Raw genomic sequence first — 20,029 nt, 5'->3', positions numbered from 1 at the left:
AGATGATGGGCAATGTAACAGCAAAACCAGTGCTGGTGGCTGCCAATCATAACATATGTGGACAAACAGAAGCAAATCCTGTCCCCCACCACATAACTGTGACATATAAATACAATGTACTTCCTTTCATTTTTTTCAAAGAGGTCAGACATAAGCATGTGCAGAAGCCAAGGCAGGGGCTGTCACAATGGGATTGCCCCCTCCGCTGGGTCATGAACTACACCCCCAGCCTATTCCCCCTGGGTCTTATTGCGGTGCCCCCTGTTACTGGCTATACTTTTGGATGTAATGAAAGGATGATCGCTCTAACAATGGAGAATATAGCATATGGTTCAATCAGACAATCCAGAAATGGTGGGTTCCATTTTCAGCACAGTCTGCACCCTATGACTGCTAGGCATTACACGAGGAAGCTGGGAGAAATTAGTTGAATGCCAAGACTGCCTACAACAGTCTACTGGAGTTCTCAGAATGTGCTACATTGGTAATCTTTAATCTGCATTATTGTAGTATATCTTGAATTCCTTACTAAACTCGTGATGTGTTCCCCGGACCTTGTTGCCATTTGGAAAGAATGTTATCTCTTTGAAATCGCGCTTCACCAAAAATTTATCATGTACAAATTGTTCACTGTTGATGATGGTCTCTGTATATCGGTTATGATTGCTGTCTTGGGGGAGGACAGAAGTGGAGTCAAGATCATAAACCATGAGCGACCCAAGTAGGGTTCCCTATTAAACAAGAAAAAACATGTGTAAGACAGATAGAAGAAGAGTTACCCAATTTTGAATCCACTATCTTCTATTTGCTATTAGAAAAATGTTGTACAAGTGGTCTCAGAACTCATATAAACAAGTTGAAACCAAGCAGTGGTCAAAAGGTAAAACAAGCTGCTCTTATATCATTATTATATTTTATTTGAATAAATCTTTGGCAATAATTATAATACAATCGGGTTATAATTTAATAACTCCTGCTCTTCAATTCCTATAGGAACTGTATGTTTAGTAATTTGCTGCAGACACATACACTTCCCCCTTATGTATCAGTTGTCACACACACTTCTCTGGGGCAGTGTACTGTCCATTTAACTCATTACTAGAGGAGGTGAACAAAAAAAAGTATATTTAATTACCTCCACAAATAAATGCAAATATAATGTACAGATGCAGGCCCCTGGTCCACCTAACAGGAGCTATATAGTTACAAAGACCAACCCAAGATGGCGACCCCCTGCATGGTCTTCCCCAAGATGATCGGTGCTTAGACAGTAGAGGGTCAGTAGCTACAACTGGAGAGTGAGAGAATCTGGTCCTTGGAGAACTGTCACAAAGGGATCCTTGAAGCAAGAAAGGGGTGACTATTGCCTTTCTTACTATATATCAGATATATCCGCTTAGAGACATCTTTAATTGCAGTGACTAGTGCTCTAAGAGACATCAACATTTCCCAAGTATTCTGAAGGAGAAGGGAGTGTTTGCTAGGACATAGTACAGTGCAGATAATGATTATCAGAACAAGTGCTTATAGGACTCTCCAAGTTATGAGATGCATTGTTACAATATCTGGGACTATTCGGGTTTGTACTGATTGAGAGTTTAACCAGAGTGAACTGAATAACCATTCCGGTATCTGTCCTAATGGGTAACAATAATCTCCTGGACCACTACAGAATCATGGATAATAATTATATTCACACCCAAGTAAATAAAGTCAAGTTATGGCTTTAGCAAACATTCTACAATGTTTTTTATTATGGTTAAAAAACAGGTTCAATTGAACAAGAAAGAAGAAGGTTTGTCAATGGTGTGGTGCACCTGGAGTCTCTTACAAGCTAAATAAAATATAACCTTTATTAATATAGTTAAAAAAGCGAAATATAAACAGACACACATGTAACAATGACAAGTGTAAACAGGGATGGAATGCAGTTTGTTAAAATATAGTGGCTCACTGACTATGCACTGTATGGTAATTGGTTTGTAATAATACTAAAATTAGGTTGTTGACACAGACATTATGTAATAAATGTGTTGGTACTTATGTAATATCTGGGCTCCCATTTTTCTTATGAGACCGCTTACGCTCGCCACGCTTCGGGCACGGTGGCTCGCTGCGCTCGCCACACTATATAAAATCAACTCGTAGTTGGATAGTAGGGGTATGAAAAAATGGGGTGCATTTAACATGGGAGCCCAGATAATACATAAGTACCAATGTGTCTTTATTGTGTATTGGCTATTCTTATGGGGGTATGTCGGGCTGTCCACATAAAGTAGTTATCACAAAATATAACTTCTAGGGTCTAATTCTGCTCACCGGTAAGTAATAATTGGGGGTCACCAGTAGCAGATGAGTTCACACAATATGTGAATTCTGCAGCAGTATAGCTCAAATTGTTCTGGAGAGAATAGACTCTATTAAAGTGACTGAGATGTAACAGTTGTGTCTGTTTGCTCAGACTATCTCTTTATATTGAAATCAATAAACAATGATGTTACATATGTTGTAGTTCTCTTGTAAACATGAGACAGTAGATAATCCTGTCATGGGTGACCAGAGTTTCTATTGTATGTCAGCTGGTGATGTGAAATAACCACTAGAAGAAAGAACCGTGTATTGATCTTGCCACTTATTGGAAATTCCCACAGTTTCTTTATGCGTATAGCTGTACCACCTGGGATTTTACACAAGAATAATCAGTGTATTAACACCTGGGATGCGGCAGTAATTTAGTTAACACAACTTTATTCATTAGGTGTCGTGCAGTATTATGGTTGTGGCCAGTGTACCATATAGTATACATCCAGGGATGATTGATGTCGGATGTCACTTAATTTATATATGCCCCAGCAAAAGTGGGGTTGCACATTAAAGTAACTTGTGTTTCAACTTAACCTTTTGGTGTATTATAACACGTTATTCCTTCTTAAATGCACTTTTACCCCAGAGTTAGATGAAAGCAGAGTCTCAATATAGTAAGGTATCTTAGCTCTACATAAACTCCAACATTAACCACATTTAAAATTAATGTGTGTTGAAGTGCAGGAATTTTGTTGAGCGGGTTCTCTATAATAGTGTCAGCACCGTGGCTTGATAGAGTCACCCGCTGTATCACAAAGGTCTCTGCACCCAGCCAGTACACTGATACAATTACAATTACTTGTGGTACAGTACATATACACGTATTATATCTACCACAAGTAATTGTATCACAGTGTACTGGCTGTATGACCTGTTCCCACCACCAGTCATCCCTGCTCCTGACCTGTTCCCACCACCAGTCATCCCTGCTCCTGACCTGTTCCCACCACCAGTCATCCCTGTTCCTGACCTGTTCCCACCCCCAGTCATGCCTTCTAATGACCTGTTCCCACCCCCAGTCATCCCTGCTTCTGACCTGGCCCGATCAACAGTCATCCCTGCTCCTGACCTGGTCCGACCACCAGTCATCCCTGCTCCGGACCTGTTCCCACCACCAGCCATCCCTGCTCCTGACCTGTTCCCACCACCAGCCATCCCTGCTCCTGACCTGGTCAGACCACCAGTCATCCCTGATCCTGACCTGGTCAGACCACCAATCATCCCTGATCCTGACCTGGTCCGACCACCAGTCATCCCTGCTCCTGACCTGGTCCGACCACCAGTCATCCCTGCTCCTGACCTGGTCCGACCACCAGTCATCCCTGCTCCTGACCTGGTCAGACCACCAGCCATCCCTGCTCCTGACCTGGTCCGACCACCAGTCATCCCTGATCCTGACCTGGTCCGAACACCAGCCATCCCTGCTCCTGACCTGGTCCGACCACCAGCCATCCCTGCTCCTGACCTGGTCCGACCACCAATCATCCCTGTTCTTGACCTGGTCTGACCACCAGTCATCCCTGCTCCTGACCTGGTCTGACCACCAGTCATCATGTCCATGAACTGGACCCACTGCCACCCCTACTCACATTATGCATCATTCTCTTGGGCACAGATGTCCCCAGGAACTGGGCACTGGGACCATCACCCTTGCTCAATCCCAGAGTCACTCACCCATCAGCAGAACATTCTCAACAAATCCGCTATCAAGGAGCAAGGGTATCCCCCAGAATGGTAGCCCCTCGCTCTATCCCTCTCTATGCAGGCACATGCCCAGGTTGCCTCAACCTCATTACGCTGCTGTTTGCTCTGGAAAACTTCTCCACTGGCCCTCTTCTACACTGTTTTCACTGCTTGATACATCACCCACATTGTGTGGTTTTATACTAGTGGAGTATAAAAGGTTAATGGAGCTGGAGAAGAGGTTTTCGGAATCAAACTACACTGAAAGTCTGTTTAAGTAATATAGGTCAGTACTGTGGTCACTTACGGCTTTTCTTTCGTATTCCACCACAACATTCACAGTATCTGTTCCATTGAGGAAGGGGGGTTTGTCATCCTCATCGTCTACTTTGACCAGGAATGACTGCTCAACGTCCACCTCCTTGGTGCCATCTGTCACTACGCATTTTGCTACAAGGTCATATTGTTCTCTCTCTTCTCGATCCAGGGGACTGGCCAGATACACTTCAGATGTATCATGGTTGTACTGAAAAGGGGACTGGTGGTCTGTATAGAAAGAAACAGGAAATTAAAGTAATTCATCTTTAAAAGTTAATTCTAGCAAAACCAGTTGAAGAAAATATATTGGTCACTGGGCCATATAAACATACAACCACCAAAAAATAGGTAATGCAACGGACAAATCCCAACAGCACAACAGAGAAAAGTACACAAGTGTTGTAAATAAATGTTTTAAACAGTTATATTTCACACCTGTAATAAAAGGCCCCCATACACTATGAGATTTATCTGACCTGTAAAATTGCATCTGATTTCCCTTGAACTTCCCCGGCAGCTTCCCAGGATGCCTACATACAATTTGACCCTTGATGTGCCATTTTTTACATCCAATTTGTGTCAGATAAATCACATGTGATGCCATGAGATTTATCTGATGGGATGGCCCTAGTGAGTAGCCTGAACAGTGCTATACCTTGCAGGTATTATGCTGCCCATACATATGTGAGATAATGCATGCAATCATTCGATTTCGGACACATCTGGCCGATAAATCGAATGATTGCATGCATTTTGAAGGGGACATTCGACACGATGTGCAGGCACGCCGTCAAATGTCGCATCGATAGATATGTGCTGCACATAATATTTATCAAATTGCATGAGCAATCGCATGTGGTTTTTAATCACATGCGATTGCTCAAATGTAATCAGCGTGGGGACTGGAGCAAGGACTGGAGCTGGCAGCGGGGACCGGAGCTGGCGGAGGACAGGAGCACTGGCGGGGACCAGAAATGCACTGGGCACCACTTGATGGGACATGGCATTGCGATGTCCCATCGCATCTGATCGCTTAAGTGGTGCCCAGTGCAGCACCCGATGTCGCATGCGAGACATCGGGGTGATTACTATGTTAAATGCACCCCCATTGTTAACGCCACCCCCACAATCAATGCCAACCCGAAGCGTGGCGAGCGCAGCGAGCCAGCTTGGGGCAGCGGTACGCGTCCTCCGACCTTTTCAGACCCCCACTATCCACGTCGGTGTGGAGTTGATTTTAGATAGTGTGGCGCGCGCAGCGGGCCACCGAGCCCGAAGCGTGGCGAGCCCCGAGTCCTCTGACCTTTTCATACCCCCACTATCCACATCGGCGTGGAGTCGATTTTAGATAGTGTGGCGAGCGCAGCGAGCCCCGCGAGGGGACGCGGAATACATGTGAAGTAATCGGCGTCCGCTCGCCACGATTCAGGCTCGGTTGCTCGCTGCGCTAGCCACACTATCTAAGATCAACTCCACGCCGACGTGGATAGTGGGGGTATGAAAAGGTCGGAGGACGCGTACCACCGCCGCTCGCCACGCTTCGGGTTGGCCATGATAGTGGGGGTGGCGTTAATAATGGGGGTGCATTTAACATAGTAATCACCCATCAGGGTGCCTGTACAATTAAAAATCGAATCGCATGCGATGCGATCGATACGATGCCCTACGATGGAAATCTTGGGCATCGTGATAATACACCAGTACCTTCTTGTCACTGTCGCCCTCTGCCCTCCCATCGCACCTGCCCCTTCCTGTGAGGCTGGCTACTGCTACTACACTGGGGGTTGGGGTCCACAGCGCTGGAAGAAGGTACCTGGAGTTTTATAGATATATCGGATCTGACACATCGTGGGTGCTAAAAAGCGCCCATGATGGCTCAGATTCCACTATATATTATGTTCAGCAGGTCTGACAACCTGATCCAATCTGATAGGCAAGGGAACGTGCATCAGATTGCATCAGATGTCACAAACATTCGATTTTGGACCGATTTCACTCGATTTATCGGCCCAAAGTGCCGAAATCGGGTGAAATCGGCCCAAAATTGCATAGTGTATGGGGGCCTAAAGAGTCACTACAATATATTGATTAACAATCCATACATGCAAATAATAGCACATTATTTTAAAAGGAAGATTTGAAGAGAGCATTTACATTTTCTCTGCTGCTCGGTAGGTGTACACATTAAAATTTACTGGACATTTTGGAGTAGATGTATCAATGCTTGGAGAGGGTATAGATATAAACTGTATCAACCAATCAGCTCCTGTGATTTTTCAAAACATAGCCTGCAAAATGGCAGTTAGAAGCAGATTGGTTAGTACTTTCTCTCCAAGCTTTGATCAATTTTCCCCTTTGTGCTAAACACCTGCCCTGATTCTCTGACCTAAAAGACGATGGGGGAAATTTACTAAGATGGGAGTTCTATTTCACATGGGATGGGCAACCAATCAGACACTATCTAATATCTTCTAGAAGGTACTAAGTAAATAAGAAGTAGATTCTGATTGGTTGCCCATAGCAACATCCCATGTGAAATACAGCTCCCATCTTAGTAAATTTCCCTCATGTAGGTTGTATGAAAATATGAGGAGTATTGCCTTAAACTGGGGTCATCCAGGGCAGAGTTATGGTTTCCATTTTCGCATTTCTAAATGTTGGTAAAATAAATAATTAGCAAAAAAAAACAAAAAAACATAACCAGTTAATAAAATGAACACAGCTTGCAATAGGAATAATATTCGGTACTTGTGTATTATCACGGCGCCCCCGATATGTGATTGCGCGATATTTAATCGCATCGCATGCCATACACCCGATGCACTGCGATGCGATGCGATTTTAGCCCCCTATGCGATGAAAAATTGTATAAGCACCCTAATGGGTGCTTACAATGTTAAATGCACCCCCATGCCACCCCCCAGTATAAACGTGAACCCGAAGCGTGGCGAGCGCAGTGAGCCCGCGAGGGGCGGCGGTACGCGTCTTATGACCTTTTCATACTGCCACTATCCACGTCGGCGTGGAGTTGACTTTATAAAGTGTGGCGAGCGCAGCGAGCCACCGAACCTGAAGCGTGGCGAGTGCAGCGAGCCCCGCGAGGGGACACGTATACCTGTGAAGTTATGCGCTTCCGCTCACCACGCTTTGGGCTCAGTGGCTCGCTGCGCTCGCCACACTTTATAAGATCAAATCCACGCCGACGTGGATAGTGGGGGTATGAAAAGGTCGTAGGACGCGTACCGCCGCTGCTCGCCACGCTTCGGGTTCACGTTTATACTGGGGGGTGGCGTGGGGGTGCATTTAACATTGTAAGCACCCATTAGGGTGCTTATACAAGTTATAATTGCATCCCATCGCATTGTATAGCATTGTGTGCCATATACAATGCCATACAATTTTAAAATTGTATGACATTGTACAACATCGCTCGATATCGCATCGCATACCATCGCATGCCTTATGGTATGCAATGCGATGGGTGCCGTGATAATACACAAGTAACTAATATTCCACAGTGGACAAGGGGGGGTTATTTAGACCTGATCGCTGGGCTGCGAATTCGCAGGACGGGTGATAATGGAACAACTGCGAATGTGTACGGCTCAAAGTACACACGCACAAGGCCTTCGAATGATATAAGCCAGCGTCTTTTTAATCACTGACCATGCGCAAGTTGATTGACAGGAAGCCGGGGTTTGCTTTTCCCTGGCACTTCCAGGTGACACCCACAGACGTTTTCCCTGACACTTTGCGGTAAGGCGTATGACGTCAGCTTCAGCCTGGATCAGCCTGTTTCTATCGCACAGGCAGAGTAGGTCCTGGGTTACGTACAGACCGCACACATTGGAAAAAGCATTTCAGGGTGAGTGAGATGCGACTGCGACCTGCGATATTTCCACAAACCTTATGCAGCCTTGCACAGTTCGGGATTTCACTGTGGCAGGACTGCAAATTAGCAGGGAACCGATGAGCTCTGAATAACCCCCATGGTGCAGAGGGTCTTACCTAAAAATAATGTGTAGCTGACACTGATATTTGGGCACAGCTGTACGAAGAAATGCGGGTGAAACTGGTAGAACGTGCCCTTGGGTCTGTTTTCCTTGATGTGGTAAGACCGGTCCGTTTCACCGAAGCACAGGTCTTTCAGTTGTAGCGAGGAGCAATTGGAAAATGTGACGCTGTTAAATGAAAGACTAACAACTGCGAAGGGAGCATTCTCACACCCCTTTTCTTGAAATGGAGCATTGAACCCCGTGATCCTGAACCACAGAGTGGATGTTGAGCTGCCTTAGAAAAATTCAAAGAGAAAAACAAATTTGTCAAAATGCTTTTCAGTTTAGTATCTCGTGCACAGCAGTAAAATACGTGTGATGCACCTATGACATTGAACTGCTCATATAAAAAACTTGGGGCCAGATGCACTAAGCTTCAAAAGTGATACAATGGAGAGTAATAAACACCACAAACCAATCAGCTTCCACCTGACATATTTTAATCACTGTCTGTGACATGGCAGTTAGGAGCTGGTTGTTTCTCACTTTTTGAAGCTTAGTGCATCTGGCCCCTGATCTGTACAGAATCTGTTCCTAAAGAACGTCATATATGTGGATAACAAGGACTCGTACTATTGGGGCAAATATTTGAAAATCATGGGGTAAATCTACGTATTAAAGCTTAGAAAGCGATAAAGTACACAGGTGCGTACACACGGATAGATTTGGCAAAAGATCTGGGCATTCCCGACCGATTGAAACGACCAATCGCTCAAATCGTTCAGTGTGTATGAACGATATATCGGACTATACGCGTACCCGACGGTCATTGGTAGAGGTCGCTGATCTTTCCTGCATGCAGAAAGATCAGCGACGGATCGTTAGCGATGTGTACCAATCGTTTCATATGTATGCACGATGAACGATTTGGTAAGGCTGATTGACTGGCTCCCTCTCCCTCCACCATCGTTAAAGATCGTTCATGTGTAATTGTTTGCTCAATCGTACATCCTTTGTCACCAAATCGTTTGTGCAGGAGGTTCAGAGGAAATTGTTAATGAGATTGAATCGTTGGCCAAATCTATCCGTGTGTATGCACCTTAAGAAGCTGACTTACTTTATCCCTCTCCAAGGATTGGTAAATCTCCCCCTATATCAGGATCTTAATAAAACAGCACCTGAAGTAAAAGCAAGTTCTGTTAACAAATAATTATGCATAATAAGAGATTCAACTGAATCTTGATCATTGGGAGAACCCTCCCCCGGTTCTGCTTGCACAACTTAAACTCGTATGAATTCTTCAGATTCAAAGAGCTCTAATGATTGGACAAGACACAGCATATAGTGGGGAAACACTACTAAATAAGCTATCTGCAGCCACTACTACATGTACACTACTTACTTAATTCGGTGAAGTCTTTCTTTGTCAGTGTCTTGTTGAGATAGAGGTCTCCTGTCTGCTCATCAATGTGGAAGAAGTGGATGAATTTCTCATTCATAAAGGTGGGGCATAGTTTGTAGTGCGGTATCTCTCCTTCAAAGTCCCTCATTGCATGGACTTGTAAGATGAAGGAGCCAGCAGGTTGGTCAGGGTATAAATTTCCAAAGTAGCTTTTTCTTGTAAAATACAGTGCTGACAGACCTGTCAAATAAAAATAAAACACATCGCTATAATTTACAGTTTGCTGGTTGGATTAAACCAACAGTATTTTTACAGTCACATTAGGTGGGATTATTTTATCGCAGGTCATAGTTGCCTACTCTCACTAAGTACTTATTGTGGTTTGTGATGTACCTGTCTTTTCCATTGTACTTGTAATTAGTAAAAGGACTTTAACCCTTTGAGTGCCTCGTGAATTGTCAAAATTGGTGAGAAAATTGCCAAATAAACATTGAAAAACCCCATGTCGACCTTTTGACTGTCGACCTAATCCCATGTTGACCTTCAGACACGTCGACCTTGATGCATGTCGACCCTATGACCCATAGGAACACGGTACTTAATAAAGAGTAGTTAATAGCGGATAGCAGTGAGAGGGTCCTACTGGCAAGCTTATAATGTATAGGGAATTGGAGTCTGATTTGAAGTTATGTGCTACATATTAGAAAGTGCTTAGTGGGCTATATGATCAGGGAAGTAGAGAGCCTGGCCCCAGGTATCTCTCTGGGGCATTGCCTAATTACAGGAGGTGTGGCCAGGCATCCCTAAAATTAATGACAGAAAAAAATTGCACTTTAGGCACCTCTCTGGCCACACTGCACCCCAGCACAAAGCAGCAGCATGCAGTGGCAGATCCGGGGGGAGAAGAGGGAGGAGTTTCACTGTAGCTGCCCGGGGGCCACCAGGATGCTGCTGCTACTGTCAGAACTCCCTGTGCAGCAATCATTGTGCACAGCCTGTGGTGCCGAAAGGTATGAGAGTGCAGAGACCTGGAGTATGTGCCGGGGATTTGCTTCTGGCATCGAAGTTTGCCCGCCGCATACCAGGACTCACAGGTCCCTGCTGTTGTGCAGAAATGTTAAAAAGGCTCATAACAAAACAGAAGCACCACTACAACAAAAAGGGGACTATAACAAAAATATTAGAGAAGGGGAACACTGCAAATGACACTGTAAACAACTGTAAACTGCAACAAAAAGCTTACTGTGTCCCTAGCAGATCTGTCCCGACTCACGCACTGTCACCCACCAAACCTGTCCCCGCACACCTCACCCGGTCCCTAAACCTGACAGCTGGCCCCCCACAGCACCCTTATGTTGGGATCATTGAGGGGGGGGGGGGGGGCACGATTAATTAATTCAGTATTCATTAGAATGCAGCCTGTGACAGCACCAGAGAAAGTACATTCATGTGTTATTCGCAGGTGGAGTAGCATTTTTTTTATTACGTGGACACAGTGAAGCGGAGGCAGCCATTTAGAAATAGCGGTTTACTTTTCTGATGAATTTTGATTCATCCCATAAAATGGCCAAGCTTATGGTGTATATGCACTACCCTAATACAAAATACTAGAAAATATTAAAATAAAAACAAAAACAAATAAAAAAAAATATTAGAAGGACTCCAATATCAAGGAAGATTATGCCCCTTTCCCACTGCAGGTCTAAAACGTAAATTGCAGATTTTTCAGCGCAATTTACCGTTTAAGGCTGCAGTGGGAAAGTGCCAGAGATGAAATACCGGTTAAAGATAACCGGGATTTCAACCCGTTTTAAAAGCAGAGTCCTACACGGTTAAATACCGTTTTTGAGGCAGTGGGAATGCCTCTGAAACGGGATTTAGTTAACAAAAAAAAAAATCGGCGTGGGGTCCCCCCCACTGCCGTAACCAGCACCAGGCTGAAGAGCCGGCGCTGGCATTAAAAAAAAAAAAAAATCAGGAAACCCGACAAATAGGGCTTCGCTGATTTTTTAAAACCAGCCCCAGGCTCAAGGGCCGGGCTGGTTCCCAAAATACGGTGGGACAAACTGAATAGGGGTCCCCCGTATTTTAAGAACCAGCCCCAGGCACAACCAGCCAGCAGGGTAATGCCACAGCCGGGGGACACTTATTATATAAGGTCCCGCGGCCAAAGCATTAACCCTACCGACCAGTCAGCCTGGCCAGGGGTCCTGGGGGAGTGGGGACCCCCCCCAATAAAGGGGTCCCCCCTCTCCAGGACTTACCTGACCAGGCTGAAGCCTGGTGCTGTCCCCGGTGGCCACCGGGCTGATCATTGTGTTTAAAAAAATAGATGGAAAAACTATTGTTTTAAACTGTGGAACTATGAGTCCCAGCAAGCCTCCCCCGCAAGCTGGGACTTGGAGAACCACAAGTCCCAGCCTGCGGGGCATTAAAAGGGCCGCTGGGTCTTGTAGTTCCACAGTAAAAAAAATAGATAAATAAATACACACTGACACATTAGAAAAATAAAAGTTTAATACATACATTACACAAACACACTGATACTTACCTATCTTGATCCCGTAGGTAGGTCCCAGGGTCCGGTCCGGTGGCTTGGTTCCGGGGCTCCAGGGCTGAAGAGTCCGGGGTCCTGGATCCGTAGTAATCCAAAGGGGTACCTGGGGAAGCAAATCCTACTCACCTGCTCCTGTGGCGACCACCCCGGCATCTGCTGAGTAGAGACGCAGAGGAAGAAGGATCTCTGCGTCTCTAGTGTACAGCGGAGGTGGAGCGGGTACCACTGCAGCCGGGAGCAGCGGTACTTCAACAGCAGATGCCGGGGTGGTCGCCACAGGAGCAGGTGAGTAGGATTTGCTTCCCCAGGTACCCCTTTGGATTACTATGGATCCAGGACCCCGGACTCTTCAGCCCTGGAGCCCCGGAACCAAGCCACCGGACCGGACCCTGGGACCTACCTACGGGATCAAGATAGGTAAGTATCAGTGTGTTTGTGTAATGTATGTATTAAACTTTTATTTTTCTAATGTGTCAGTGTGTATTTATTTATCTATTTTTTTTACTGTGAAACTACAAGACCCAGCGGGCCATTTAATGCCCTGCAGGCTGGTACTTGTGGTTCCCCAAGTTCCAGCTTGCGGGGGAGGCTTGCTGGGACTCATAGTTCCACAGTTTAAAACAATAGGTTTTCCATCTATTTTTTTACACAATGATCAGCCCGGTGGCCACCGGGGACAGCACCAGGCTTCAGCCTGGTCAGGTAAGTCCTGGAGGGGGGGGACCCCTTTATTGGGGGGGGGTCCCCACTCCCCCAGGGCCCCTGGCCAGGCTGACTGGTCGGTAGGGATGAATGCTTTGGCCGGGGGGACTTGTATAAAAAGTCTCCCCCCGGCTGTGGCATTACCCTGCTGGCTGGTTGTGCCTGGGGCTGGTTCTTAAAATATGGGGGAATTTTGTCCCCCGTATTTTTGGAACCAGCCCCGGACCTGGAGCCTGGGGCGGGTTGTTAAAAATCGGGGAACCCCTATTTGTCGGGTTACCTGATTTTTAATTACCGGCCCCGGCTCTTTCAGCGTGGTGCTGGTTACAGCTGTGGGGGGGACCCCACGCTGTTTTTTTTTTTTTTAATCCCCCCCCCTCATATTTTTTATGGGTTAAACGGGTTTTTAAACAGCAGTGTGAATGTGCCAAAAACGGCTTTTAAACGGTAATTTACTGTTTAAAAGCTGCAGTGGGAAAGGGTCTTTATGGCTCTTGCCGTTTAAAAACCCGTTTAAAAAAAAATGGGTAATGACCCGTTTCAGCAGTGGGAAAGCAGCATTACTCATTTACCTGCTGCTAATAAACAAAAACAAACAAAAAAAAAAACCACCCAAAAATTAGGCTTTGAAAGAAAGAAGACCACTGCTTAATCAAAAGAAGACAAATCAACCAAACAATGCACTTTGGTCACAGCTGATGGATGGAATGTCATATTGTAAGCACCCCACCCATGTTGTTTCTACTGCTGCTGTTATTCAAAATCGGGGAACCCCTATTTGTCGGGTTACCTGATTTTTAATTACCAGCCCGACTCTTTCAGCGTGGTGCTGGTTACAGCTGTGGGGGGGGACCCCACGCTGTATTTTTTTTTTTAATCCCCCCCCCCCCTCATATTTTTTATGGGTTAAACGGGTTTTTAAACGGCAGTGTGAATGTGCCAAAAACGGCTTTTAAACGGTAATTTACTGTTTAAAAGCTGCAGTGGGAAAGGGTCTTTATGGCTCTTGCCGTATAAAAACCCGTTTAAAAAAAGTGGGAAAGCAGCATTACTCATGTACCTGCTGCTAATAAACAAAAACAAACAAAAAAACAAACCACCCAAAAATTAGGCTTTGAAAGAAAGAAGACCACTGCCTAATCAAAAGAAGACAAATCAACCAAACAATACACTTTGGTCACAGCTGATGGATAGAATGTCATATTGTAAGCACCCCACCCATGTTGTTTCTACTGCTGCTGTTATTCAAAATGGTCACAAGAGGTCGCTGCTCACAAACACAAGTATGAATGAGCGTACGCAGTTTTTTGGTGGGCCCGTTATATCCCTATTATAAAGAGAGGAATACCCTTTTATATTTAACCTCTACTTTATACTAGAGATGTGCGGCGGCCACTTTTTCGGGTTTTGGTTTTGGATCTGGATCTCCCTTCGTGTTTTGGATCTGGATTGGTTTTGGCAAAACCACCCTTGCGGGTTTTGGATCTGGATCTCCCTTCGTGTTTTGGATCTGGATTTTTATAAAAAATGCAAAAAATGGCTAAAATAACAGAATTTGGGCCTGTTTTTGCCCCTAGTATTATTGACCTCAATAACATTAGTTTCCACTCATTTCTAGTCAATTTTGATATATGCCGTTACACTGGACACTAGATATATGCCGTCATACTGCACACTGGACACAGCCCGTCACACTGGACACTAGATATATATGCCCTCACACTGGACACTAGATATATATGCCCTCACACTGGACACAGCCCATTACACTGGACACAGCCCATTACACTGGACACTGGACACAGCCTGTCACCCTGGACACAGCCCCTGGACACTGGACACAGCCCCTGGACACAGCCCCTTGTATTATGGACACTGCAGCCCCTGTACACTGAGTGTACAGTCAGCAGCACTGCAGCCCCTGCGTGTGAGCACTGCAGCACCTAGTTTACATCAAAATAAAAAATCCGTCACTAAATAAATCACAGCACAGCATACCTCCCAACAGACCAGATTTTAGCGGGACAGTCCCTATTATCAGGGACTGTCCCGCTGTCCCACCCGCGGCCGGCAGTGTCCCGCGGTGAGGGAGGGCTGTTGGGAGTCCCCCCTGTCGGCTGCTAAGCAGCGGGGAATAAACGCTGTGCGCATGCGCACAGCGTCTATTCCCACAGTCAGGGGGCTGGGGGCATGGCTAGAGGCTCACAGAGCCTCTGGTTCATGCCCCCATAGCGGCAAAATGGGGGCATGGCCTAGCGCGAGTATAGGCCACGCCCCCGAAATTTTTGGCGCGCAGCAACTGCGTTCCCTCTGATATTATGGAGTGAAGATGGCGGGGTGCGCGTGCGTCTTATATAGAATCCAGATCCCGCGAGAATCCAACAGCGCGATGATGACGTTTTGCCTCGTTTTCGGTCCCGAATTCAGGCGGGAACTCCCGAGCCTGCTCGGATCCTGACTCGGATCACCATATTTGGATCTGGCGGATCCCGGAGATCCAGACCTGCTCATCTCTACTTTATACCTATACTTATAAATGTGATTTACAAACATACACACTTCTATATGCTTATTAATGGGACAGAAAACAGTCAATGATCATAAGAATCTTAACTATTAATATTGGCATGATGTTAACTGCAGAATAACAGCACCCCTGAGTAGAGAAAGACTAATGACAACTATATAAACATTTGGAGCTGCTGGGGTAGATGCATGTGCCTGTTAGCATAGTGTACCTGGTGTGAATTCACACTGTACATACTCAAAAGAGAAGCATTCACAAATACAGCTATGCAGAGATATATGCATACTGTGGGTTCTGTCTGGGCCCAGACACAGGTCTCACCAGGCATTCCCGATGTTGGGGGAAAAAAAAGGGAGGGGGGCCCTGCCTATTTTGTCAGTCCCAGGCCCCACAATTTATGACGTAGCCCTGCTTTTCTTCCATCTTTGTATCAGCCCCTTAATAAACAAAGTACCCCAAAATACCCCTAGCATTGTAATACAGAACTGGGAATTAAACTCCTGGATGCCATTTTCTCAGCTGACAATACATTTAGAGCCTGCTGAAATCAGTATGATCTGGTCTGGATATGAAAAACAAGCTTTAATACAATGCAGTTGCACACAGCAGCTTCCATAACATTCTCAGGGGCAACAAAGTACAAATATGCCCTACGGTGAATGTTCAACAAGTTAAAAATAGACTTTGTTGGACTGTGTCAAAGAAAATAGTCATTAGTCATCCGGCCACACAACTGTGTTGTGTGAGGTAACTGACAGTATGCCGCAAGCATTCCAGATAATGGGTGTTGTGTTCTACGTCATTTATACCATGGTCTCAGTAATGCAGGGTACACACAGTGAGATTTCCACTACTTTTCTATTCAAATTTGTTTATAGAAGCAAAATCGAGTGGGCATCAAATGGTTTTTCCACATTCGATCAGATTCAATCCTGATGCGCGTTCACGTTTCATGGACATCGAAAAGAAAAAATTGGGTACTTGTGTATTATCTGGGCGGCCGATTTTGTTAATTGCATGCCTTAACTTAAGGCATGCAATGCAATCAACGCGATTTCCCACGATAAAATTGTGTCAATCGCATCGCATGTAACCAAATCGCATGCGATGCGATGGACGCGATTTTCCATAGGAATCAATGTTAAATTGTCCCTGAGACCATTAGGGTCAATGTGAAATGCTCCCCCCCCCCATTGTTTGTATGCCCCCTCATTGTTAACGCCACCCCACCAACAACGCCAATCCGAAGCGTGGTGAGGGGTGGCGGTACGCATCCTCCGACCTTTACATACCCCCACTATCCACGTCGGCGTGGAGTTGATGTTAAATAGTGTGGTGATCGCAGCGAGCCACCGAGCCCGAAGTGTGGCGAGCGCAGCGAGCCCCGCGAGGGGACGCGTAATACCAGTGAAGTAATGCGCGGGGCTCGCCACACTATATAAAATCAATGAGGAGGCATACAAACAATGAGGGGGCCTGGGGGGCATTTCACATTGACCCTAATGGTCTCAGGGACCATTTAACATTGATTCCTATGTAAAAATCGCGTTGATCGCATGCGATTTGGTTGCATGTCATGCGGTTGGCGTGATTTTATCGGCCCGATAGAAAGTGTGGCGAGCGCAGCGAGCCACCGAACCCGAAGCATGGCGAGCGGACGCGGATATTTCATCGGGCGCCCAGATAATACACAAGTACCAAAAATTGTCTTGCCAGGCAAGACTATACAGTGTAAATCAAATCGAATGCCAGATCCAATTGAACGGCATATCGAATTCCACATTGAACCATATGTACCTACTAGAAGATAAATCTGAAGAACACATGTACCAACATAACAAAGTACGGCTGATGCCAAGTTATCCTGGTGAACTTCACACTATACTCTGTAAACAAGTCAGTCACATCACTACATGCAAGTGAAGTGAAAGGTTATAGCTGGGTGGTTACAGTGCACAGTTTAGCAATTGTATGTGTGCACATAGCAGGTTGTGCAGAGTTTTTTGTTCACATGTTTTCAGATGGATCGCTTGCACCAGACATAGGAATGCACCCTATACTATGAAATGGGTATGGATCATTAGATCACCAGCATTATGGTCGACAAGCATTAGGTCGACATGAGTTAAGGTCAACATGCAGGAAGGTCGACAGGGTCATTAGGTTGACATGGGTAAGGTCGACATGGAAAAAGTCAAAATGTTTTTTTTTTTTTTTACCAGAATGTCAACATAAAACACTAAAACCTAGCCCCGCTGTAACCGCAATGCTTCGCGCACTATTTTAATCTCCCACCCAGGGCCGGCGCCATCACTAGGCAGCTCTAGGCATTTGCCTAGGGCGCCGGCACCTGGAGGGCGGCATTTCGCCCCTCACCCCCATCGAACTGTGTAAAAAAATTGCTGCCCCGGCGTCCCTGCAGTGCTGGGGTGGTCAGGGGTGTCCATGCCGTAGGGGTACCTGCGGCACTGTCATGTGTATAAAGCTGGCTGCGGCCGGCGGTGTCCCTGTAGTGAATAGCAAATAACTAGTGCTATGCGCGCGGCAGCGCGGGAAGCGCTAGTTATTTGCGATTCACTACAGGGACCCCGCCGGCCGCAGCCAGCTTTATACCCATGATGGCGCCGCAGGTACCCCTACGGCACGGACACCCCTGACCGCCCCAGCACTGCAGGGACGCCGGGGCAGCAATTTTTTTACACAGGTACCACCCCCCCCTCCCCCCCCCCCCGCCACCGGGGCGCCCCCACCCCGACTCGCCTGGGGCGCTCCGGTGCCTTGCACCGGCCCTGCTCCCACCACACTAGGGAAGATAATCCCGGGATTCGGGATTGAAAAATGCTCAATCCCGGGATTCCCGGGATCGGCATTCCTAATAAAACTCCAATCCCAGGATTGAAATCCCGGCGTTTTGGGGGCCAAATCCGGGGATCCCGACGATTCCGATCCCGGGATTGGCCACCCTACACCACACTCTACTGCAGGGGTAGCCAACTCCAGTCCTCGAGAGCTACCAACAGTTCACATTTTCCTGCTCACCTAGTAGGTACAAAGGTGCACTGATTACTGACTGACACATTTTAAAAGATCCACAGATGTGATTCTGTGAGAAGGAGACATAGAAAACGTGAACTGATGGTAGCTCTCAAGGACTGGAGTTGGCTATCCCTGCCCTAGTGGATAGTAGGGCATGAAATACTGCCTGTTGGCACATGTCGTGTCAACATGGACATCAAAATGTAGCACCACGTCCCCTCGCATCGCTCACTACACTCGGCACACTATTTTATTCTCCCAACACTCAGCACACTATTTTATTCTCCCACCATGCCCTAGTGCAGCAGTTCTCAAACTGTGGGTCCTGACCCCAAAGTGGGTCCTGACCTACTCAGCATGGGGTCGCGACTCCATGTTGCTGACCATCAGGCTGATGACTTTTCTAATCTCAGTCAGTGATTTAAGGTGTCTGAAAAATCTGTTTGTCTGTTATTTAGACTCCTCCCATCATTTTGAGTCTCCACAATGCTGCCATGTATGTGCTGTCTGCTGACTACACATGTGATGACCTTCTGCAGTAACTTGCTGGGGTCCTGTAATTATTTTTTATTGTCTGATGGGGTCCCGGAGCAAAATAGTTTGAGGACCCCTGTCCTAGTGGATGGTAGGGCATGAAATATCAACTGTCGGCACATGTCGTGTCGACATGGACACCAAAATGCACCACCGGGTTCCCTCGCATGGCTCGCTACACTTGCCATGCTACGGGCACGGTGCCTCGCTGCGCTCGGCACACTAATTTTCTTCTACCACCACGCCCTAGTGGATGGCAGGGCATGAAATACTGCCTGTCGGCAAATGTTGGCTCAAAAAAAACAGTTAAAAAAACCCATGTCGACCTAATGACCCTGTCTACCTAACCTATGTTGACCTAAATGCATGTCGATCTAATGGTGTCGATCTAATGGTTGTCGACCATCATGCTGGTGACCCAATGACCGTATCCCCTATGAAACTGTGTACAGACAGGGGCTGTACATTACAATAGAGATGAATACAATATATTCACATATAGGTGAATGTACACGTCTCTCAATACACGCAATGTGGGAGCAATTACAACTGACTGTTTCCCAGAGTCAAAGCTACAGTGAAAAATTACATACATACCGGCCACATATATTCCCGGGAACTCATACAAAGTCCTACAGTATGTCCCCAGTGACATGCACCTCCTGGATATCTACAAATCCCAATCTTTTTGCATCTTAGGTATTGTCAATGTCTAATTTTTCCCAGCATATAATTTCCATAATTATAATTATAACCATGCCCATAATATTAATATAGTCAGGAATACATAATCATTTTATCCCATAGGCCAGGAAATATTGCATTTCAAGTTACACATTTCAGCCCATAATGTCATGTTTGGACTCTAAATGAGCGAAATTACATTAGCTATCAGATGACAGTTATTAGAA

At 46.1% G+C, this 20,029-nt stretch overlaps 1 protein-coding gene across 1 annotated transcript in view; it reads right to left on the bottom strand.

Annotated features, from left to right (window-relative positions):
* The window catches only part of RET (ret proto-oncogene), a 95,120-nt gene that overhangs the window by 33,044 nt on the left and 42,047 nt on the right, over positions 1 to 20,029 (bottom strand). Inside the window, exons 2-5 of the mRNA XM_083146284.1 lie at positions 9,763 to 10,002; positions 8,374 to 8,655; positions 4,355 to 4,593; positions 530 to 731 (exon numbers count right to left, since the gene is read on the bottom strand). Of these exons, the coding sequence (XP_083002410.1) occupies positions 530 to 731; positions 4,355 to 4,593; positions 8,374 to 8,655; positions 9,763 to 10,002 (963 nt within the window). The remainder of the gene's footprint in view (positions 1 to 529; positions 732 to 4,354; positions 4,594 to 8,373; positions 8,656 to 9,762; positions 10,003 to 20,029) is intronic.

This window comes from Crinia signifera, chromosome 6, assembly GCF_055691185.1.
Source record: "Crinia signifera chromosome 6, ASM5569118v1, whole genome shotgun sequence".
Taxonomy (NCBI): Eukaryota; Metazoa; Chordata; class Amphibia; order Anura; family Myobatrachidae; genus Crinia; species Crinia signifera.
This window is presented reverse-complemented; position numbering and strand designations above follow the sequence as displayed.